The sequence below is a fragment of the Chiloscyllium plagiosum genome, chromosome 22 (genome assembly GCF_004010195.1).
Source record: "Chiloscyllium plagiosum isolate BGI_BamShark_2017 chromosome 22, ASM401019v2, whole genome shotgun sequence".
In the NCBI taxonomy this organism is placed as follows: domain Eukaryota; kingdom Metazoa; phylum Chordata; class Chondrichthyes; order Orectolobiformes; family Hemiscylliidae; genus Chiloscyllium; species Chiloscyllium plagiosum.
Window position 1 is genome coordinate 30517314 of NC_057731.1, and position 25018 is coordinate 30542331.

At 39.0% G+C, this 25018-nt stretch overlaps 3 protein-coding genes across 5 annotated transcripts in view; all 3 read right to left on the minus strand.

The window, feature by feature from the left end:
* bub3 (BUB3 mitotic checkpoint protein) overlaps positions 1-2788 on the minus strand; it is a 37163-nt gene extending 34375 nt beyond the window's left edge. The window contains exon 1 of the mRNA XM_043712665.1: positions 2573-2788. The gene's annotated coding sequence lies outside the window, so the exon portion shown is untranslated. The remainder of the gene's footprint in view (positions 1-2572) is intronic.
* Positions 2789-5431: 2643 nt separating this feature from the next.
* Positions 5432-13557, minus strand: LOC122561165 (homeobox protein HMX2-like). 3 transcript variants are annotated; one of them, XM_043712668.1, is made up of 4 exons: positions 13381-13557; positions 12177-12340; positions 7143-7408; positions 5432-6094 (listed from the first exon to the last, which is right to left on the minus strand). In XM_043712668.1, the coding sequence occupies exons 3-4, from the start codon at positions 7405-7407 to the stop codon at positions 5553-5555; spliced, it is 807 nt and encodes a 268-aa protein (XP_043568603.1). In that variant the 5' UTR covers position 7408; positions 12177-12340; positions 13381-13557; the 3' UTR covers positions 5432-5552. The 3 variants fall into 3 exon arrangements, with proteins under 3 accessions (XP_043568603.1, XP_043568602.1, XP_043568601.1); XM_043712667.1 differs by lacking the exon at positions 12177-12340; XM_043712666.1 differs by lacking the exon at positions 12177-12340 and having other exon boundaries at positions 7143-7607.
* A 2748-nt stretch (positions 13558-16305) lies between these two features.
* LOC122560966 (homeobox protein HMX3-A-like) lies at positions 16306-18642 on the minus strand. Its single transcript, XM_043712208.1, has 2 exons — positions 17952-18642; positions 16306-17853 (listed from the first exon to the last, which is right to left on the minus strand). Exons 1-2 carry the CDS (start codon positions 18244-18246, stop codon positions 17249-17251), a joined length of 900 nt encoding a protein of 299 aa, XP_043568143.1. The 5' UTR covers positions 18247-18642; the 3' UTR covers positions 16306-17248.
* Positions 18643-25018: the final 6376 nt, after the last annotated feature.

The window sequence follows — 25018 nt, forward strand, 5'->3', positions numbered from 1 at the left end:
TTATCTTAGCCTGCTGGACACACTTTCCTCATTCCTGAAGACGGGCTTATGCCCGAAACGTCGATTCTCCTGTTCCTTGGATGCTGCCTGACCTGCTGCGCTTTTCCAGCAACACATTTTCAGCTCTGATCTCCAGCATCTGCAGTCCTCACTTTCTCCACACAAATTTCAGCAAGACATTCAACAAGGTCCAGCATGGTAGACTAGTTAACAAAGTTAGACCACATGGAATCCAATGGGTGCCAAGTCAATTAGATACAAAATTGACTTGAGACAGACAGCAAAGCTAAAGGGTTATTTTTCAGACTGGTGGCCTGTGACCAGTGGTGTGCCAAAAGGAGCGGTACTGGGCCCATAGCTTTTCATCATTAATATAGATGATTTGGATGTAGATATAGGAAGTATAGTTAGTAAGTTTGCAAATGACACCAAAACTGGTGATGTAATGGACAGTGAAGGAGGTTATCTTGGATTACACCAGGACCTTGATCAGATGGGCCAAGTAGTGACACAAGTTTAATTTAGATAAATGTGAGGTGTTGCATTTTGCTAAGGCAAACCAGAGCTGGTAGAACTAAGGTAGTGTTGCCAGACAAAGAGACCTAATGATGCAAGTGCACCATTCCTTGAAAGGGATGTTGCAGGTAGACAGGGTGAAGGAGGAGGACAGTGCATTGAGTATAGGAGCGATGTCATGTTGTGGCTGTACTGGACACTGGTTAGACCACTTTTAAAGTATTGCATTCAGTTCTGGAAAGGCATTGTTAAACTTGAAAAGGCTCGGAAAAGACTTACAAGGATTGAAAGGTTGAGCTATAGGGAAAGGCTGAATTGTCTGGCTTTTTCCCCTGAAGCGTGGGAGGCTGAGAGGTGACCTTATGGAGATTTATAAAATCATGAAGGGCATGGATAGGGCAAATAGACAAGGTTGCTCCCCCCTCCCTTCTTCTCCTCCCCCTCCCAACCCAGGGTAGGGCAGTCTATAACTAGGAGGCATAGGTTTAAGGTCAGAGGGGAATGATTTAAAAGGGAACCTTTTCACACAGATGATGGTTCATGTATGCAACGAAATGCCAGAGGAAGTGGTTATTTAAATTACAACATTTAAAAAAGCATCTGTTGGATGGATACATAAATAGGAAAGATTTGGGGATATGAGTCAAATGCGGGAAACAGGACCAGATAAGTTTAGGATATCTGGTCAGCATGGATGAATCTACACTCCACCATATCACAGACTTGCACACAAAATAATTTATGAGCAAAACACCTGGTTTTGGACTACTTTGTCTTTAAGCTGCTCATTAAAGAAGCTAGTTACCCCCATTTGTGTGTGTTTTTTTGGTACCAAAACATCATCATGACACTCTATACCAAGATTCCCTACCCATAATGATCACTACACCATAAGGTTGCTATTTCCCATAGCATAACTGCTTTAAATTCCTGTAGACATGCCAGATATTGCTGAAGTAAGTAATAAGCACAATATCCTGTTCATCAACCTACCAAATGCCAATTGTTCTGTCATCCATAATAACGTATTGTTGAAACACTTGTTCCAATGCATTCTGAGGCAGCATCCCACCCACCATGCTATGCAAAACTGATACTCAGTACATCCCACAAGCTCCACTCAAAAACCACCCACCCTTATTAATCTACAAAGTCTTTAAAGGAACAACACACTCAATAGAAATCCCTCATCCCTGTTCAAATTTCTTCATAAACTCTCATCATCTCTCCATCCCTCCAAAGTTTGCGGTTCCACAGTTGTAGTAAATTGTACATTTCCCTCTTCCATAAGGAATGACCTTTCAACAAAAAGGTTGAACTTTGTTTAAAAAAAGTTCTCCCACTTACAAATATGTTGCAGTAGACAGTCCAGCTGACAAACAAGACAGCATGTTATTTCCAGAAAGAACATGTGCCCGGGTCAAAACACTGGTGCCCCTTGTTGCTCTTCTAGCACTGACACCATTTTGATTATGGGCAGTTAGCATCTCTGACTGTCAGTAACACAACAGAAACAAGGGGCAACCTGCTGTTGTTAATTATACATTTCTCTTCTATTTGTGTAAGTTATCAAAGCAGTAGTGAAGGAATTAGCCATACAAGCGTCAAATACTAGTTGAAGGAATTTTAAACATTGCGTGAAAAAACTAATAAAGGAATTATTGTTTGCAAAAGGCCACAATATTTGGAAACTAGAATTGGACTATAGCCGATCAACAAGATGGCCGCCACGTCAACCTGATGTGAATGCCGGCGCTCAATCTCAAGACTAAATTCCCAAAACCCAGATCCCCTTCATTTCGCTGGCTTTTGACTTGGCAGAAATGGGATAGCGATGTAACGATACATTCACTTCCCCCGACGCCAGAAAACTAGGGCGAACAGACACGAAAATTGAGCCGCGTGCGGCAGCTCCGGCCTAGTGGTTACGGCGCCAGCGGCCTCCAGCACAATCCACGCCGGAGATGTGATGGAGAGAGACAGGGCCAGCCATGCAGCCGCGCACTATGTGAACAACCGGCCTTCAACTTCGCGTTTCCCATCCCCCGCTACCTACCTTCTCGTCCTCTCTATTTTGAACCTGAACTCGAACCTCCGTTGATTTCACTCGGATTGTTCCAGAAGGCGCTGCCGCTGTACCCGTCCTGGCCGCTCCCAATCCTTTCTTCTGATTGGTCGGTTTGAACACGGGCCGTTTTAGCGCCTATTTGCTTGGCGGATGTGATGTTAGGGCGCCTGGTCACGTGATTCCCTATGCCTAGGTCAGTTCCTCAAAGCTGCAATATCCCAACTTCAACTTGAACGAGGAGCATTTAAACACAAGGACATTTTTTAAATCAATGACGGAAAGGTCCTATAAAGGAACTATAAATTTTAAAATATATTGTTGGATTTCTTTAGGGCAAAGCATACAACATTGTGACGTTGTGCAGCAACTTTGGAGAGATGCAACAGTTCAAATACTTTAAAAACATAGTGTTCATAAACATATAATATTAATGTCAATGTTAAAATTTTGTAACTTACTACATGCTTTTTTTATTTTCAATCACGAAGGAAGTAACCCTTTTTTAATGGAAATGCAATACTGTAACGTGTACGCATAGAGATTATACCATAATAAATGAATGTTACCTTCCTGGGTGTTATCCAGATAATCAATACTTTGAGTTAATCTACATTTATTATCAATGCATGTTCTTAAAGCTTATTGTCGCTCTTCATAAGATAGACATATACGTTTGAATTTATGTGGTTAACTTTCAATACATGTACTTCATTTTCTATAATTCAATGTTTTTGTTAATATTGTATTTGGAGTACCTGTTGTTATTGCTGTAAACGTAATTGCGCCCTTCTCAAAAATGATCCAACGAATTAATATGACTGAAGATTTTGGAATTGTTTTCAATTGGTCATAATGGTTTTCTTGATGAAACACGCCCATTCTGTCTTTCAAAGCATTGTTTAAATTTGTCACGTTTGAGGATTGTATCTGTTTGAACTTTCTTGTTTAAATGCCTACAATGCTATACAAAGATGTCCTAATATACTGTCTTTAAGTCGCGTTTGATTCTAGCGAAGACCTCACTTTCGTTGTGTACTCATTCACGTACACGCAAGTACAAAGTACATTATATTGAATAATATTGTACAATGGAAAATTTGAAACTATCATAATCTTCCTGCTGTCGCGCATCATGTTGATGAACTGTTACTATTTTTAAAGTAAGTTTTTTTAATTAAAATGATAGATTAGCAGGTGCTTTCTGTTTTCGGAAACTGTAAATTCGCTGTCTAACATTCCATCCTATAGTTCAAGCGCAAGTTAGACCTTGTCTTGACTGCCTTGTTATGCAACATGTTTATAACAATAACATTAAAAAATCCATAAGCACCTTTCAAATAAAAGAACCGCTTGTTATTTCAATTAAAATTCAATTGAGTAAAAATATAACCAAAGTGCCCTTTTCATAATGAAGGTGAATATTCAATTTAGTAAAAAGCAATAGAAGCACAAATGATCTTTGGAGAACATAGTATTGCAATCTTGAGAACGGGTAATTAAATGACAAACGATAAATATTATCGTAATTTGTTTTATGCTGATAGACAACAGAACTTGTTGCAAAAAGATATGGAGTTTCAAACTGGGTATAAGCATCTCATTTACGAATCATGTACGTTGATCAGCAATTTCAACAATATTTGAAAATAATGATCATTCATCTTAGAAACGTCTTAGTAATATTTTCGCCAAGGAGAAATGTGAATGCATGTTTTACAAAGTGGCGCATGACCGTAATAAAAATGCACATAAACCAAGTGAAAGTTTCTCCTCCAGATTTTCTTAATTATTTGTTGCATCCAAAATGTGTCGAAATTATTATAATAAATATATTAAATTTAAATGTTAAGAGACGCACTACGCTAATTTGTCGATGATAAATGTAATTGTCAGTCACGAGCCTCAGTCTCCATAGTTAGTTCAAAACTTCAGTCTTGGCTCTTTTCTATTATTTAAGATTGTCATTCTGTTGCAGTGAATAATGTTTAACATTTTTGTTAATATTTTTGAAACTGAGTTTAATAGAGTGAAAAGGTATCTTTATAAATTATTTAAATAAAAAAAATGCCTCTCAACATTTTGTGAACACCCTGGATTAATCTTACCTTTACCCAATGTACTATCCTGAACCGAAACTTACTCCTTATATCAAAGGTACTGAATTTAAGAATAGGAAAATATCTGAAGTATCCATATTTGGACGGTGTTATTGTATTATTACTTTTATGTTTCAGGTTTATGTGTTCATTTTGTCATACAAATTATAAGATTTGAAAGTACTGCTTGTGAAAACTCCAAGCTATAACCTTTTGCTCACGATCTTTCAGGCTCAGCTAAGACAAAAACATATTGCTTTGGAAATACAACTTTCCCGTAACAGTGCACATAACATTTAAGATATGTTTTCTCTGTTTCAGATTTTCAATGTATTAATATACCGCATCCTTAATGTAAATAACATTATGCCAGACTCTTTTGGTGAGTGAACCAAGTCTCAGTGTAAAAGAAAATGCATGAATATTATTTCTTCTGTGTCATTGTTGCCTATTCATTGCTCTTGTCAAAAATTCTATTATGTCACAATGAATTCCTATAATCAAAGTCCATCAATACCATCAGATCGGAAATATATAGTGTGGTTCCCTGTTAGGCATGAAGAAATGTTCTTAAAACCCGTACTGTACATTTTTCGTCATGTGTGTTTTTCATATTCTGATCGTTACGTTCGTATTAACGTTTTTATCATATTGCGCCCGTCTGTAATTTTAAGTATCTGATTTTCAAATAAATACTGCAAATAATCCATATATACACTGTATATTTAATACAATTTATAGAGAAGCACATTGTCTTTATAATTATGCAAGTGGCTGCATATAAGAAAGATATATTTTAAACAGATACGGATATTATATAAATATACAATTTAATTGTTAAACAATTATAAAGAGACGTGGAGCAGAAAATGTCAGTATTCGATTTTGTTGTAGAGATTGTAGAAGGGAAGAGCTGTAAGATTGTTGCCTGGGTAGTACAAAGGAGCTGGGAATGCAATTGATCTGGGGACTGGAACCCTCAAAAGGGAATTGTCTCTGAAAACGAGAGGCATTCCGACCAGAGTCTGCGCTGACGCGTGGGCCATGTTGGCTGCCTCGAGTTCTGCTGAGAGCTGTCGCTTCCACTTGTTCCTGCGGTTCTGGAACCAGGTTTTGACCTGGGTCTCTGTAAGCTGGAGGCTGGTAGCGAGGCAGGCTCTTTCCGAGCTGCTAAGGTAACGCTTCATGTCGAAGGTGGATTCTAGTTGGTAGACTTGGCTGCGAGAGAAAACAGTGCGAGTTTTCTTCTTGGTCGGATTCCCTTGTCTGTCTCCCTCTCTCTGTCTGTCTGTTGATGTCTGCATGCAATTTTTCTCTTTCTCTTCCTTGTAAACCTGACCATCTTGCGACAGGTACTGCTGCTGCCTTCTCTCCGCACTTTCCTGGCCAGCGGTGCCAACTCCTTTAGTATTACCTAAAAATCAAAAACAAATGGCATTTCTCAGATACATTCTTTGTGATCCTCATCTTTTCGCTATACCTATACCTCTAAATGAAAAGAAAATTCACTCGTACTGTCTATGCGACCAGAATAATGGACTCATACAGAATTCACTATTTTTAAATTCTCCTTCATTCTGGAGCGTATGACATGCGTCACTCCCTGGAAGCTTCTTATGAGGAACTCCCTTTAAGTATAACGAAAATTATACAAAGTGTCAAAAAAGAATGAACTTTATTTAACACTTGGTGATAAGAAAACACGTTTCTAATTCTCTAGCTATCTCTGCAATGAATTAGCAAAGAACCCCAAACATGTCCCACCTATATTTACTGTCAGTCTTGCAAATCGCCGCTGTTTGGCTCGGTTAATCTGGCTTTGCAAACGCTCAGCTAAATATGACCACGAAGCGCATTGCCTAATTTCCATTGCAATAAACTGTGTTAAATTTGATTTCAATAAATAGTCGTGTAGATGTGTTATAATTCAGAGTCAATATGTTGTCAACGATGGAAGAAACAGAAGTTTTGTTGTCTTACCTGGGTTCCAGTCACCATGTAACTGTTAAACTTCATTCCCTGTATTCTATTTACTGAATGACCATGTTATTTTGTGTAATTTAGGTGCGGAAAACAAATTGAGTGAATGTTTTCTGTCCGCAGTAAGAAATCCCTTTACGTTTGCAAAATGCAGCTTTACCGACTAAATCCCATCCCAAATATAAACAGTCGGCTGATGGTATCTGATCTGCCCAGAGTTTTCAGCATTTTCACTTTTTAATGTAAGAGTCGCTATTGACGTGGCCGATAATACTGGTGCCTGCTTGGACGTTAGCGATAATCGTGCAAGAGACAAGCATATACCATATAGGAAACTATATAAGAGAGCGCTATAAACAAAATCCAATTCAAGGGGCAAAGGCATTGTATCTCTCAAACAAAATTATTTTTTCAAAGCTATTCGCCGAAAGAAGTAGAAGGTAATGATGCACCGTAAATATAAAGATTCTTGCTTCACTTACTCACACAAGTGTAGCTGATAGTCTGGTGTCTGCGACAGGGCTCTGTGGGGCCAGAGTCAGAACAGAAGCAGGCGAGGTCTTTGTATCCTTCCTCGGTTAACTCTTCGTCCGAGGAGTCGGACAAACAGCGCTTCCTCGCATTTACCTTTGCATTGTCATTGCAACCTGTGCGTTCTTCCTCCGACGAGGTCCCAAGTATGGACTGTATCGTAAAGCTGGAGATCGGGGCAGGGGAACACTTTGTGATGTCGTCTTTGTTGCTCATTCTGCGTTCATGAAAAAAGGAAAGAAACTTACTTACAATCGCTTGTAGGAGTGTGAGGCGCCGTAAATTGTTGTGGCTTTGTTCTGCAGTCGTTTTCCCTGAGCATGCACGGGCTGAATGCATTCTCGGCGTCCCGTAAACCTGTATTGATCTGCTGCCGAGGCAGTGGCGTTGGCTGATTTGCATGTAGGTTTGAGTTGCTGCAGCCAATCAAAAACAGCAGTCAGTCCCGGAAATTTTTGAACTTTACACAAGCTGAGGGATGATTAGGTTAAGCCAAGAATTTGATTGATTGTTGATGTTTTGAGATGGTAAAAACATTCTTGCTTTGAAGAAAGATGATGCAATCCTAGGTGACAATAGATACTGCCCCGATAGGCACACGTGGTGACTCTGATGTGTTTAAAGTTTTACTGACCTAAAGGCTGCAGTACAGGTCAATGTGACTGGCCAGATCCTCGCCTCAGAGAAAACTATTTATTACTCCTTGAAAATCAGAACTGAGGCTACTCACAGTTGCAGGCTTAAAAAGATTGGTGGTTTCAGTTAGTAAATGACTTGTACCTAAGGTTCTGGGGCGACGGTTAGGTAGGTAGTGGGTGTGGGCTAAGGTAAAGGCTGCCTAGTCGCGATGAAGCCGAATTTTCACAATCATGAAATGTTATTGGCGAATTTCAGGGTTAATACATTTCGCATGGGAAATTAACTCGCAAAATTCACGTTGTTTTACTTTTTGAAAGATCCAGAAAATACCAAAATGGTGAACACGTCTTCACCCCATTGAACCAGATTTGATCTGGCTTGATGCAAGCATTTCCGCTTTTATTTACAATGCAGTAGTGAGGATTGGTAGTGTGAGCAGTTACTAGACTGTGAGTGAAACAGATTGTAACATAGTGTTCCAAGCAAATAAAAATCAAGTTGGGATATGTTGCAATGTGCAAACCACGAAACAATTATTTCTTAAAAATACAAATAAGACTGCAGTTGAGTTTTCATGTCACGTTTAATGTAGGGGGAGACGAGGATCGTAATTTCATTTGAAGCCATTAATATTATAGTGGAAAATGGTGACAAATTCAGCAAATAGTAAAATACATTCGGGATTTGAATTACCGTAGTCTGATTTCATGTCTACGGTTGCAATTGTACGGTGGCTGCATATCGAGACCGTCACTTACTGACATTATGGATCAAATCAGGCTACCAGTCTGTGGAAGATAGAATGGGTGGCCAATAGTCTTAAACCAGTAACAAACATTGATTGATTTTGGTTGATGATGATTTCTGATTGCTAAAGATGTGAATGGAACCTACTCTCATCTTATATCGTCCTTAACCGAAGGCTGAATAAGCTTGGTCACTTAGCGACGATCAAGTTTTGCGAAATAACTAAACATAACATTAGGGTAGTACTATTGAATGGGAAAATGGTGGGCAAGTTTGGTTGAGGTGGAGCCATTTAAACGTTACCAAAGTCTGACTGCTAACTAAAGCGATCATTGTAAATTTGTTTCCCGGTTTGTCCAATCGTTTGGAGCTGGAAACAAGAGCCATCTAATATTGCACTCTAAGACTGGAGAACTGAAGGATGCTTATTTTCCCTTAATGGTGGGTTTGGCATAAGAGTTGCGTTAACGCACGGTTGAATTTATGAATAGTTGATTTTGTAGTTTATAAACTGACTGAAAACTAAGATTCAGTGTGGTTAGAGGGTCAGGAACCAGGTACAACAATTAGATTGGATGCACATTTCGTGGCGTCAGGCAGCATGGCGACGACGGGCAAGATGCAATACGAGATCGCAACAGACATTCGACAAATTATTGATATGACAGGAGGAAAAAGAAGATAAACAACTTAGTAAACGGAATTGATGCTAGTATTTTAAAACTCATCGTTAGTATTCAATTGGACTGCGATTGCCAGTGGCCAGATACAGTTACTTGCCTTTCCTATTGGAATGGACGAGATTGAATAATTTATGTTAAACGAACCCTCCTTTATGCTTGGATCGATGGTTAATTCGCCACGGAGATTATAGTGTTTTGGCCATTTCATGTTCCATTCCTGAGGTCAGGGATAGAAGCAAACTAACTGGAATAAAGTTTCCGGAAGTTGAATTCATAAAAGCATTTGAAGAGCTGCATGTCTAGTTGTCGAAATAAAATTCCAGACGTTGAACTAAATAAATAGAGATGTGCAGCTGGATATTTGTGGACTTGCATCTAATGTGTACTTAACAATTTATCAAATAATACGGATTGCGCATAAGTACTCAAGACCAAGCATAGAAAGCACATTTTAAAAACATCCACGTTATAATAAGTCTTAACCACGATTTCTAATCACTGTCACTGTATATGTTACTGACACTTCGCAATAGATCTTATAGAACAGCGAAGTTGTACAACATTGGCAGCTGTTGTCAGAGACACAGTGAACAAAGTGTAGAGGTTTTCAAATGCCAACAGATATGCAAGCGCTAGTAACACACATGTATGTGGTGCACATTGGACAGTCAGTTGATTAGTGAATAAATTAATCAGTTCCTTGATCGATGACAAAATTTCCAACACCCCAGCTAGATTAGTTGAGGTAGATGTACATTAAGAAGTGGATTAATTTATGACTGTCTAATTGAATCCTGGGTTTAATTAAGGAACTCGCTGGTTAGCCGGTTGATCGAAGCCAGATGCACCTATCCCATAATCTGAGCATTTCCCGATGTACAGATATGTGAAAAATTGGAATAACACATTAACCGTACTGACCAGGCAGAGTTTATAGCATGACATGATTTTGAAAAATGATAATAATGTCCTGATAATAAACACAAACTAGAAATTTGCTGATTAGATTTAAATCTCTTTCTAGGTACATTAACTCCCTCAAAGTATCGCATTACTGATTTGACTGGCAGTTCTAGCTTGCCCATAAAGTTGCTGGATTGTCGAAAGCTTAGCATGATCCCTTCTATTGATTATCTCATTACAATGTGGAGTCTTGTAAGCATGAGATTAATTGAAGCTAACTTTTCAGTGGGCTGTAATGATCAACTACATAAAAAAAACACTGATCTGACTTATCCGATAAGCAGGACTTTGACATCAAGCTTGACTTTCATCACAATTAGATTCATGTTATTTATAAATTACAGACCTTGGCGACTGAATCTTAACAGCTACCAAAAAGCATCTTGATTTATAAATATGCTTTGATTGTCATAGATATTTGGACCTTGCTCCAAAAGCGAGCGTTTTTATTACGTTAGACTAATTCCAAAACAGCAGTATCTAATAAAATTACTTCTTCATGTATCGTGTGTTATTTGTAAACGTGGATCTTGCTAATACTTTGCTTCTAACATTGAAGCTTTCTATATTAATCCCCAATCGATCTTATTAGAGTTCGACTTTGTTTACTTGATTATTGTGCTGGCTGCTGAAAGCTGACTGCGGAAAGGGCATGGTTAATTGATTGATTGACAGGGGCTGAGCTCTTGTCCTGCTCTGGGCGGCAGGTGTGAGAGCCCTGCACCGTTCTACCACATTAACCTTTTCATGCTTTCACGGGGTCGCGACACATTACAAATGGTCAGCTTTAATCATTGTGTCAGCTCGTTAACGTGGCGCGCCCTTGCAAACAGCGCTGGATGATCAGTCTTCATTCCGCTTTCAGTCAGGCTTTGGGGCTGCATCCAGTATTTAAACTACAAACAGAAACTGTAGCTGCCGCAGAAAGTTCCAAACAGAGCGTTATTATCCTCTAGGTTCCTAATGCGGACACTAAACATGGTTGCGATAACTCTCGTTGGAAAATCACACAAACTAGTACAAATGATTTGAAATTATTTGTAACTTCCAGACAGTGTGATTTGTAATGTTAAACACATTTCTCAAAAACAACGTTTCCATCTTTTCCAGAGCATAACAAAGATTCATTTGCTGCAAGTGTTATATCGGGAGCGAGTTACCATTGTACCATACTCGAGTTGCAACAGTATTGTTCTTAAGTTGTATTAAAAACTAATTGCGCCATATATAAATCCTGGTAATTTAGTTTCCCTTCAAGTTACTCAACTAAAATCCAAATCCGTTGCCATATGTGCACAGAAGCAAACATTTCATCATGTGACACATTGCCTTCAGCTAAACTGGGAACCATGTTTGAATGGAGTTGGAAGGTAATAAAGATAAAGCGTGAAATCTACATTGACGTATTAAATAGGCGCATTTTGTGCACCTTAACTATTTAAAAGCCTCTTAAAATGCGCGCATCTGCTTAAAGAGAGCGCTTCAAATCACCTATTTTGAAACGGGTTCGTCCTAAACCCACCTCTGCTGTTCTACGTCCTTAGAGCTTTTGGATATGTTCTTTCCCTGATATTTTCTTTTGTACCCTGGCCAGTGGTAACCTACCTAAACTGAAACTGTTCTGCAATCACTGCGAATGTATCACGCCTGTTAAGCTTTAAGCACAGATTGCAGGACCACAGAAAATTGATTCCTCCCTCCCCACCCCCAAAAAAGTATAGGGGATGTCAGGCTCGTATTGTTGCTAATGAAAATAGATCTTCAGTGGGTTTATGCTGCTAGAAAATCGCCTCCTGACCGCCTAGAATATTGCAAAGGTTCCACCTGCAGTGACAGATGAAGTCATAAACAAGTTTGATCTGCGAATCAAGCTTCGATAAATATTAAACACAGTCCTTTTACACGTGTGTATTATGATGTATGGCGCGTCGAACTTTAAAATAAGGAAATTACCGAAGAAAATGATATCAATAAATTTTCTAAGTATAAACGTTGATTATGTTTCGATTTTCATTCAAAAGCTTGCTGTTCTTGGTACAAATGACATCTCACAACGGGCTGCAGAAAGCCTCCCTATTCCACGGGAGCCTGGAGGTGTACAATTTATGTAATCGGGCCTGGAAAATGAATTGTGTAATTTATTGGAAAACAGAAGTCATCGAGATTAGATCAGCATAGCCTATCAAAGGGCTACAATCCATCAAGTTCCAATTAACAACCTAAGACGCGTAAACCATAGAGCGTTAATGGGTTTCCAATCTACTGGACTGATAGACTCATCAATTCCTCGGGGATGAATTAAGAAAATCGACCGCCCCGTAGCGTGTAGTGTCATTCTTTTCAGCAACTATATGTCAAATTAAAAACACAATTAAAATTTAAACTGTTTCAATCAGAGGTGCCCTGCAACCTATGTTTCACTTAATAGAACTTTGATGAAAATCTGATGGTTACACTCCATCACTGAGGCGAATGGGACTCGGAGGTGCAACGGATTCTTTAAACTGCGTTTCTAAAAAAAAATAATAGATCCGGGTGTTGCTCGATAGGGCTCAAGTCTCACTCCAGGTAGAACAAGGTGCTAGTTCCCAACTGAGCAGTAGATACTTGGGGGCCGGTATTTATTTTGTCTATCTAATGATGTTGTTGTGCAGCATTTAAAAAATTGGGTGTGAATCCCGGTTAATTACTGAGTCAACCTATTTGAGAGATGCCTTTACAAGAGACAAAAATACATCCAGCGAATGAAGACATTCAGCTGAACTGCATTCTGACTTTGCTTGTTACCAATATGATGAGTCTAACAATATAGCGAGTGTTCAGAGAGCATGTTTGAAGGCACCCTGGTATCATGTGCTAATTTTGACTCCTTTTACCCCTCGTTGCTGACAACCCAAGGTCACAAGATTCCAAGAGCATACGATGAACAATGCAGCTCATTGAAACAATATTTTACAGACATTTTGCGATCAATACGTACTAAAGCATAATGCTATGCCAATCTATTAATGCTCTTTAATGGCCCCTCGCAGAGCTTGCATCGTCCAAGTCGATACAGGAACGTGATTATCTCCGAAGTACGTTTGCAACTCGACCCCATTTTGATCAAATAAACACATTTTACGTACAAATAAAGTTTGCAACCAAACATACTGACCTATCAGATGCGACCGATTTGCCCCCGGAAAGTTACTAAGTACAATTGAGAGTCAGGCACAGATTAATGCCGCAGTTAAACAGATATTTTGGACAGTTCGACGCAAATTAGTGCAGTTGTTAAACTGTAAAATAGCCGCAGGCTGCCGAAGCTGAACTGAGCTCAGCACAAATGGTCTGCACGGTGGTTCTGAAGCCTGTTCTGGGGGAGTGATGGAAAGGTTATATCTGTTTGGAATGATTGCAGTGTTGGCTATACAAAAGTTCCCTGTATTTTGCACCAAATAAAAAAAAATACATGTGTGTGTAAGGTACAAACATGACAGCGGCATATCTGCAGCCATGTTTACTGAAATGAGCAGGAATGATTAAACAAATGCAGAGATTTGGAGACCGGAACGTTTAAGTGCAATGCAGGGACTGTTCACATTCATGATGAACCTTTGTACATATTGTGCCTCTGATTTCTGACAAACGACTTTGTGTAACAAAAGCGATCCTTTCTCTGTATGCAAGCCAATGTTTTGAAAGTACGGCTTTAAAACATGGTTCATATTTATCATAAATATATAACTTACAATTTTTTTCTATTATAATGACGGTTGTGTAAATTCTGCTTAAGTAATTATTCACAACCATTAAACAAGCTTCAAACACTCATGTTCTATTAAAAATAAAGTTCTGCCGAATAACGGAAGGAACAGTGTTCATATGAAAACGTTTCTTGGATTACTATATAATGGTGTAAAGGCTTCTTAGCTGCATGTTTGAGCAAGATAATTTCATCGATACAGGTTTATGAAAGTGATTTTCAGAAGGTTTTTTACAATACAATTTTCGCTCAACAGTAGCTGTCTGCTGATTAATGTAGGCGTCGAGCGAGAAAATTATTTATGTAGGGGGATGGATGAGGAGTAACATTGGTGGCTAAGATAACTCTGATGGGAAGCTATCTATAACAAAAGCCAAAAGGATGAATGAAAGAAAGACCTGAACAAGAAATAAGTCTACATCTTTTTGTCAAATGTTTTCTTTGGATCAGTAACATTGTAGTGCTAATGATATAAGAACAAGAGTGGAAACAAATTGACAATTTTTTTTAACCGGAATTTTGATAATTTGAAGAAATTCCAATCTACTGTTGTAAATAAAACCTGGAAAACTGAAACGCGTCTGAGCAGACAGAACTTAGTAACAGTGAAGCGACAAAATTGCCAAAGTATTGCGAGTAATTTTGATTGTTGCAAGCGTAAATCTTCCATATGGAATTATAGTTAATTGGTTTAGCTCTATTTAAAATAATCGCATGATCAAAACTGTGATTGTATTTCATTATATTACAATATTGTCTTAATTAAGAAACAGATCGTAGTTCTGTGTAAATACAGAATTTAATGAAAGAGGGAGCGTGGAGCGAATCACACAAAGACAAAAAAAATCCAACATTGATTGTGTTTTAATCCTTTATTTTTTGTGAAGTTGAATTGATTATTGGCGTGAAGCAGGTTCCTACAGGTTGGTAATGATTCGGTAGAACACCATTATTGTATCAGTAAAGCAACATCTGTAACAGGGTACCACGCCTTTCTCGTCCAAGAGCGTCTGTTAGAAAATGCTCTACAACTTGATCAATTTTAAAATGCCGTCAACGGGCAAAATATTAAGTATAACCTTGTTTTTATCGGCCAGTTCTTGACAGAGTTTAAGATTAGGTTGGGCTAGGTACTTTTACGACATTCAATACAAAGTAAAAGTACTTTTGCATATTTGCAGTCGCTGTTTTCTGTTGATTAAACGGTTGTGTGTTTGCTGTATAAACGTTCTAAAAAGTTCATGCTGACACTGTTGTCATAAACTTAGTATCGCCAACAATACAAGACCCAATTTTTGTTATTACTTCACACAAGGAGCGACATATTTTGGCTTCTGTGTTATGTTTATTTTCAGCCACGATGCATAACAAATTAAAACACAATCAAAGGCGCAGAGCTTCCTATTAGCGCCCTGGCACTTGTGAATCATCTGACAGCTCTGTTGACAGCTTTCACGCGAAAAACCAACAGCAATGTTATCTGAAAATCAGAACATGATGCTGCTGGTTTCTTGGATGTCAACCATAAAAATGCACACGGAATAACCTCGAGTTGTTCATCTGTAAAGGACTTTAACTGTGACCTTCTCTAAAAATGGGAATGGTTGAAATATATTTTCAGTATACCGGCACATATCTATGCGTTCAGTGGTTTACTAAACGCAGTTGGTCTGTATTTGATCTAGCAATGGCAGTTGAATAGAATAAAGCTCTCATATAAAAGTCCTCGTACATGTAGCAGCTTCATTTAATAATAACGAACTGTCATTTAGCATAAAGCTTTATTATTTAATTATTAAATAGATCCCTATCCTGTGTGTACAACCACTTACCAGGTGAGGTGCACTGTAACTGACCCCGCCAGCTACTGCGAAATATGTCGACAGTTTATACATGTAAGTGTAGATAGTCTCAGCGTAGCAAACCCTTGGCGAATTTAATTAATCCTCCCAATATTCTTCACTGTCAATTGAAGGGACGTTTGAAAAATAAAGTTTATATCGGTTGCACAGCAGTTTCCTAACTTGTTAGTTTAATTAAACACTGTCTGAGGTTTCAATGCTATATCGCCGTTGAAGGAGACTTTAGCCGAGATTGTATTGCTAAATGTGGCTCACCAAATAAACAAGAACCTCACTACACTGAACATGAAATAAAATACACCTTATATCAGATAATAGTTGACTAAGAATGCTTCAAAAAATGTATAAAAGCTGAGGTAGGGTTTCTTTGGCCAGGTAGAATAACGTATCCCCAGATTAGGTACACATCATCCAAAATATCAATCCAGCTCGTCTTCCCGCTAAGTAATTGTGCCCGCAAGTATGGACGCCATGAGGTTTTACACTTTTCAACTGATGATGTTTTGGTATTTGTAAATATCGTGTCGTTTTTGGCCGCAAGCGTTGTTATTCATACTTTATTAGCAAAACAGTAGTTTCCCTGTTTCTTGAGTCAATGGTTGTACGAAACTACACATTTGAGTAACAAAGACTGCTTACATTTTATTTTAGTTCACAACAAGTCTGTTCAACAAAATTCGCCATTACAATATCAAAAACGCAAGTATTTTATTTTCTTTTTTTTGTCTAAAACATACAGAACACCAATTATTCTCGCAGTAAATAACTATCTTACATCTGGTGAAATAACCAGAAATAATAATCAGAACAGTATTATTTGAAAAAATTTAGAAATTTTATCTTTTGACCTCTGTCAATAAATTTACAATCCAGGTAAATTAATATACGTTGTCACCACGTAAACGATACATTCATTAAATAAATAAAAAGAACCTTAAATATTTTTTGATTGTCCTTCAGTTAAAGCGCCTTGACATTAGAAACTTGATAGCGTCCAGAGTCGCTACTCGTCACACGTTCTTCCAGTTTAGACCAATGTATATTGGGTTTCAACTTGCAATGATTTTCTTTAAACTCCAAAACAGTGCTTTAACTTCTATAGTACAATATTGCACAGATACGTGAAACCATAATAAGGAACAACATTTTCACCACTCCTTTTAAGTACTTACAAAAAAAGACATTTACAGCAGATCGTCTCAAAACTACATGGCTTAATCTTACAAAACGGAATTGGCCAAATAAAACGAGGATAGATTGATAAACCCAGAGTAGCCTTTAAAGGGGTACAGCTGAAGCTGGAGGATGTGAGCAATGTAGACATTTACAGCTGGTCTTCTTGTGGTTCGTTGCTTCAAAACTACTAGGTCTAATCTTACAAAAAAGGTAATAACAAGATAAATATTAAAATAAAATCAGACTGGCCGCAGGAGGGGTACAGATGTGACTACAGGATGTGAGTAGTAGGCTGGATGTGGGAATGTTAGTAATGGCTGGGTGACTGGTGCGTTACCAGGGCTCCCAGACTCCGACGCCGAGTTCTCATGGTATAAGATAGGCACCCGGACTATCCTTTGAGCCGCGTGGCTCATGTTGGCTGCTTCTAGTTCGGCAGCCAGCTGCCTTTTCCATTTATTGCGGCGGTTCTGGAACCAGATCTTCACCTGGGTCTCAGTCAGGTGGAGAGAGGCGGCGAGCCCTGCTCTTTCTGAGCTGCTCAGGTAACGCTTCATGTCGAAGGTCGACTCCAGTTGGAAAACCTGACTCCTGGAGAACACCGTGCGAGTTTTCTTCTTCCTACAGGGCTTTCTCTCGGGACTTTCCGCCCTCTTTTTCCAGTCCTCACTGTTATTATCTTCCTTCTTTTGTTCCTCAGCGTCGCTCGATTCCTCCAATACGATCTCTTCCAGGCTTTTGGCGTCTTCCTTTTCTTTGCGGTCCGGCTCGATTTTGAGGGCCGGCTCGGGAGAGTCCCTGTCCGGGGAGGAGTCTCGGGCACATCCGCTGCTCTTCTCGACAACTAGCAGGATAGAAAAGCACTGGCGTTAGACACGCTGCAGACCAAAGCGATTAGGAAGCTGGGCATTAGAAAGGAGAACATGCTTAAAGATCACTTACCTTCAGTCCGCGGGAGATGCACCCCTGATGTGAGTGTACAGGGGTACCACCAGGCGGGGGACCTCTCGAGATAGTGCGCCGGCAGCGCAAACCTCTGAGCTGGGAGTTCAAACCTGGGGAAGCCGGGCTCCCTGCAATGAGGTAAGGAGAAAGTCGCGCCCTCGACCACCCCTTTCACGGTCGACAGCAAAGTCTTAGGCTTTGACGGCTTTCGATCACAGTTCAGCAGGTTTTTGATGGAGAAGGAGGACTCTTTAGGCGCGATGGGACTCTCCTGCGCTGCTGTCTCAGGCATGGCCGCCTGACTCCGGGCAGACACTGCAGGCACCGTGCGGAGGCTCGGGCAAGAAAGCGGACCGCGTTGTTCAGAATCCAGTGAGTTCAGAAAAACGCACCAAACTTTTGCATGTGGGGACAGTGGAACTCCACAGCAATTTGCAACAGAGTCGGAGACATTCAGCCTCAATCTGGCGCCAGATGATAATGATGAAATAAAAATGTCATACAAGTTAAATGCAGAAAGTATACGGCGATTGGGCACGCACAATGGCAAATAGGATTACCGAAGGAAAAAAAAGAATGGCATGTAATGAGTCCACCTCCCTATACTTTGCGCTTCGCTTAAGGCTATAAGAGCTCGCCTGTTATTGGCTTTATATAGTCCAATTAGGCAGCAAATGAGGACGAGACTAATACCACAAAAGAAACTCGTCCTGTAAACCACCACTAGACGAGCAGTAGGCAAATGACTTACTCCTGTCCATTGGCACAAAACGCTGCTTCATTTCCATCTGGAGGGGAAATTTGTTTAAAGTGCCCAGGCTTTTCCTCCTCTGTCACTTTGAGCGCCTCAAGCCTTGGTTTGTGCCCATTGAGGCAGTGCATTTTACAACGGGAAAGCAAAACAGCCTGGTTTCTATGAATCGGTTACTTTCCAGGCTTTGTCTTTATTTAAAGTCCAGGTTCTATCTTGGCTGGATGGTGGAATAACAGAAAATAAAGCTACTCCGCCTTTGAAGCAGCCAGATTCGAAAAGAGATGTAGGCAGTATTCCATGCGGGTTTGAACAGAGACGTTCAGTTTGTGAGGTTTTCGTGATAAAGTGTTATATGCCAGGGATATATGGCACATTAAAACGCGATTTTATGAAGTGTAGCACTGCAAGAAATAGCAATAATTTTATTGTGGAAGCAAGCCCAATTTGTATATGAAGATTTATAAGTAGAACCGATATGCTGTGACCTCAGATTTAAGCAGGATTTCGCATATGTCACTTTAATGTTATACTGTATTTCTCATGAGTTCATTTAATAGAGACAAACCATTTTCACTGTTTGCCTGACTTTAACCCCCAGTTCCACCCCCACCCCCTACCACACACACACACCAAAGTCGAACTGTTTGTACACATATGTATGCTTCCTAAAATACAAGCAGAAAGGACTCTAATATTTTTCATGTATTATTTTTTGGCAAAGCTTATAACCCAATGGAAACTCAAAAATGTTACAGCGCTAATTTATCAGGAGAGTTGAAGAAGGTGACATATTTTGTCAGTAAACGAGAACAATTTTATATTAAGCTACCACTTAGATATAGCACTTGGTTTGGGTAAATGTCAACCAAGGACTGCCTGTTTTGATTATTATTATTCTAATTTATACCGCTGCAAATCTCACGACAGATCTTTTATTCTATACAGCGCGCCAGCTCAGTTTGGTTAACGACATAACTGGGTGTTGCATGGGAATTCGATTGTATTTGCTTTGAAAGCTTTAATTAAGGTTTTCTTTTAGTTTATCTATACTTTCATATTACAAATGCGTTTCCTTTACATTAACGGTGAATACAGCACAGTGTTTGTATGACTTACATATTTACATAATGTTCCAGAACTGTAAGCGCTTATATGTCGTCAATTTGCAGTTTGGCCCGACAGCACATAATAGACAATGATTACTACAGCCCAGCTCTTATCTATAATTCAGATAAGTTATAGCACTGAGGAACATGCCAACACATTTGGATGGGTTGTGCGTTGAAATTAAAATACCCATCATCTTTCCCTGTATATAATTTGCAACCTGCGGCCTTAGCTGTTTACCCAATGATACATTTCGTTTCATTCGGCTGAATGATAATGTGCACACCTTAGTGCCATTCCACTGGTTACTAGGCTGCATCGTACTATAAACGACCAGGCTAGTATACCAGGTATTTGCCGTTGGCTCTTATGTTTAATTACTGGCATCTACAACTCGACAACGTTTTATCTTTCAGCACCTATTACAATTACATTATTGTCCATTCTGATAGACGCAAATTAAGCAATTCTACGCGATTTGACACCCAGAAAACATTTAGTCAAATCTATGGGGAAAATGAATCATGGGTGCATCACTTTATATATAAAAATACATGTTAACGATTATGCAGGGCAGTAAAGGTAGCTGTTGCAAAGATGATTACAACTACAATACATTTCCCCACGGGCTGCAGAGTAATTCATGATTTGCATTTGCAATTAATTTGTCTTTCAAAAAGAGAATCACCTGCACGCACAGAAGGATTGTCGTGTTTATACTCATTATAAAAGGGACTGGACTTACTTCTAAAGTTCGAACCTCATTACGCCAACGCTATAAAGCTCCTTTGTTCTACAATATTGCATATTTGCCTGCGAACTGAAATATAGTCAAGGAGACTGAGCACGATTGTTTGGAAGATTATTTGCAAGGCGGTGGGGCGGGGTGGGGGAGGGGAGGGTGGAGATGAGGGGTGGCAAACCAGTTAGTTATTTAAAGGCACCTAGTGAATGATCATACACACTGTAATATCCATAGACGCTCAAATGGAAAACAAGATACGTTTTTCCAACTGTTTCAAACAAATCTAAAATGGGCCATCAAAAGGGACATGCAATAGATGAAGTTGGAGAAGAATGAACCAAATAATGTTCGAAATGGGACTGTGACTTCTTTCAAATGAAACGTGAATATGTTTGGGGTTTCTTCTGATTGATGCCAACACCGCAGTTCCTCATTCAAACACCGGCCAGTAACACCACTCCCTGAAATGTTTGACATCAAAACATGAATCTCAGTTTGTGTAGGCACATGCGGACAACGTACGCAGATATTCTTTCGAATCCGCCGTGTGACAGATTTAGCCTTTGTTATCATTTGGGAACTTTTTCATCGTCTCTTCATATTATAGTTGAATTAATATTCATGATGATAGGAACTGGATAGGATGCAACACCATTAATTACATTAACAACAATGTGCGGCAGGGTTAGAGTAATTGATACAATTATGTGGAATAACCAGTAATAATGAAACTAAAATCGGAATGCCCTTATGTGTAACGAATGCTATAATTTCTTTAACAATTACCAGATTTTGCAAACCAACAGGCGAGTGTAGTTTAAGGCTTTAATTTCAATGGGTCCAGCAACTTTAATACATTTGAAATGTTCAAGATCGTTTTAAAATCCTATTTTTATCATATTCACCTACATCATCTAGGCCTCGCTTTCTTAGATTTCATATCTCCATTGTTCATCATGTCTTTTATTACTTTAAATCTCTTATTAGTGAATTATTTTACCAGTTATTTGAAACAGTGCTGCGATATCAGATGGTACAAGTAGAGTATACAATAACTATTTTACACTTTCAAACATAATAAATACAACAGAATGTTTCTCTTTGTCAGTTTAGCATTGATAAACAGATTAACAGCGATGTAAATAGTGCCCTTGAAGATGCATGCATATATTATTATAGATTGATGTTTGAGAGAAAAGGTTGCTCTCAAGGGATAGGTAAATGTTTATGTATGATACCTAGAATCACCCACACTCCTGGATTTATTTTAGAGTTCAACGTATGAACTCTCTGTACTTTTCTTCCACCATATATTGTTTTTAGGAATTCATTCTCTTCCTCATTTACTGAGGCAGTATTTAATATAAGGATAACACAAAGTTCCCAAAATCACACCAAAGTCTTCTATTTGAAAATAATGGTTTGTAAGTGTTGCTGACGAAGTCACAAAAAGTTCGCATGTAGACCAAAATTCTGCAATCACCAGTGTACTGCAACCAAAAAGTTAAACAAAACATACAGTGACTTTTCCAAGAACTTGGACGAACATTTGAGGGTTAGGTATAACATCGTGAACAGTATCAAACTAAATGAACGGGATATTTATTATTAAATGTCATGCACATATTACAGCAGTACTCAATTCCTAAATTAGACAACAATGCTTAAAAGCACCACTAACAAACTTTGATTCGACTTCTTTTTGAGTGCGGCAATTAGTGGTTAGAACAAACTATTAGACATCTAAATTGGACAATGTGTTTCTTTTTACACGACCCAGCTTATTAATTACATGACTTTCACTAAAGGAATGCATTGTTCTCTCTGATGCTGCTTGGAGATCACCTTCGTCCCTCTATTGTGTTACAGACTGATTTTTTTGTTGTTGTTGCTAATCATTTCCCTTCAGGTTATGGGAAGACAGATCAGAGAGGTACATCTTTCGAGGTCTTAAAACAACCCCTAAGGAGGAGACATCAGAAACCGCGAACATGTCCATCAGGGCAGTCAATCTCTCTGACAGCAGATACTTATCATCAGGGAGCTCCTTTGTAATATGAAGTCTTGAAACAAGAGATAAACGAGCTGCGTGATACTTTAGGTGTTGTCCCTGAATGTGGAAGACTTATATCGTTTTAGGGAATGATTCTTTTTTCCCTCTTATTTTTCAGTTTCTTTTTAAAGAGATGACAATCATGTCAGTAGACAGAAACAGAAGTAAGCCAAGGGCAATTAACCTTTTGTCTGCTGCAGTAAGAGCAGTGAGAGTTGGAAACCACACCTCACAATCCTATTTGTCTTCGGTGTCGTGTGAGCAGGGTTATCTCGGCGAAACTCTGCCCTTTTGGCATAATCGTTCTTTCATGACTGGGGATAACTTACTTACTGTGGCTGGAAACAGACCAGTCTGGCGGGGAAGTATACCATTAGTTCTCGGTATTTAAAGTTATGTTATGAATGTTTAACCTTTAACTTTTCTCATCTGGTTGATGAAGCCATTCACAAGGGTTGTGTTCAGGAACAAGTGCCGTCACTTTTGACGAAGAAATACGGTAGATGGGAGTGTACAAATGATTCACAATTAACACAGGGTTGTGCGCTGAACGCTGCCTGTACAGCACCCCCTGTTGATAAATATGATCTTTATCACTATACTGCAAGCACTTTATTGGTCAACGGCATGTATTTTGCTATTCTATTTGGAACAGCAAAACCTGGTGTAAATCCTTTCATTTTTGTTGGAGTCGGGAACTAAAATAATAAAAACACATCTGGCAGTAACCGAAAGAAAACTTTGTGCAAATCTGCAAAAGCTGAATTTATGATACTGGATTTGCCATTTCCGAGGGATCACTGCTTGTGTTGGACTTTTTTACTTTATATAAATCTAGTTCTTAATCTAGTTCGGGTTAATTCCAAGACTCTAGACGAGCCGGTAATCAGTGTGAATTTGGGACTGATTTGCATGGAGCACATGATTCTAATGGATTCTTGACAACATATATGCGAATTGACGATATCGATTCAAAGCGATCTCGATGGAAATTGGAATCCTGTTTTCAGCTCAACAGTAACAATGAACAAAAAGGAGATACCCGTATTACTAAACTTGTGAATCATTACAAACGCTCAGGATGAAAAGAGGGAGTGAAATTAGAAACCCTTCTTTATAATCCTCTAATGAAATATTAGCTACTCCAGATTGTTTTAAAGCAGGTGTCAGGACATTATTTACAAAAAAAGAGAAAGCACTTCAGATTTTAAGTTCAGAACCCTATAACCTGTTTTTAACATAATGGTTATGAAAGCTAGATGGGACTCTAGACAAAGCTGAGACAAATCCCAAAACGCGAATGTATCATTCAACAACCTGCGAAAGAAGTGTCTTTTCAGATACAGTGCAAATGAAGTGGTTTGATTTGGGGGTGGAGGAGGGGGGGGGGGGGGGGGGGGGGGGGGCTGTTGTGGAGGGGGGAGGGGGTCAATCAAACCCTAATCTGTTCAGAAGGCTTTTAAAAATAAACGTCCCATTTTTCTAAACAAACATATTTGTAAACCTGATAAATGCAGAATTATTTGTTTACACATGTCCGGATTAAAAACCCACTGGAGAGACAGAGGAGGAAAATCTTCAGTTCACTTGTGCTTTTACTGACTGCTTGAACAGGTTGTTAGAAATCAAACTCCAGCTGGTGTCAGAAATGAGCAGAAAACACTGCGGATCTGAGTAGAGAAAGAGAGACGGTTAGAAATACACAGCAATCCAATCTGGCCGTAGACATTTTACAGTTGGTTCTGATTTTGATACAATCTGGTTCCATCCTGTATTTACTCAACCACTAGGCACATTAGTAGTTGGTTTTAAATTATGCACACCATATGATTTGCTGTCTTACACATTGCATTAAAATGCAGAAGTTATTATGATTTAGGTTCAAGGTCTGAACATTACCAAATTGAATATTTTCTATGCAGATCAGGCTGATACCAGGAACTCAACAATGTCTTTCCAAGCCAGTCCTTGTTTCTCTATAATTGTGACAGTTGCGTTTTAGTACTTTGCCAAGACTATTTAACATTTTAAAGGTTGTAATGTTATTAAATCCGTTGCATAGTGTTGCATGAAAACATCAGGAACACAAATATTGATCTCTCCTGGATTGCCTGGCAATTTAAACATTTAAAAACACACACAACTTGCGCACCAAGGTCTTGAAAGAAAAGGCAGAATTGGAATGACACGGATAGTCAATAATAACGTGTCGGCACTTGCACAGTTAAATGTGAATGATTCCAACGTTATGCAATATGTATCACCATAATTAGGAACACTTCAGGAATGCTGTCAATATCAATGTCATAGTTCCGTTATTGGCAAAAGGTAATATGCGACCAAAACAATTTTGAGGTTGTGTGAATTATTAAATATTATTGCATTATCGCGCTCGGTCATGATGA

Excerpts from the sequence above, each read along its gene's own strand:
- LOC122561165 (XM_043712666.1), bottom strand. The coding sequence starts at position 7,593 with ATGCAAATCAGCCAACGCCACTGCCTCGGCAGCAGATCAATACAGGTT. Across the intron at positions 6,095-7,142 it reads TATCAGCTACACTTGTGTGA|GTAATACTAAAGGAGTTGGC; the intron begins GTAAGTGAAGCA and ends TTTGATTTTTAG.
- LOC122560966 (XM_043712208.1), bottom strand. The coding sequence starts at position 18,246 with ATGCCTGAGACAGCAGCGCAGGAGAGTCCCATCGCGCCTAAAGAGTCC. Across the intron at positions 17,854-17,951 it reads GCATCTCCCGCGGACTGAAG|TTGTCGAGAAGAGCAGCGGA; the intron begins GTAAGTGATCTT and ends CTATCCTGCTAG.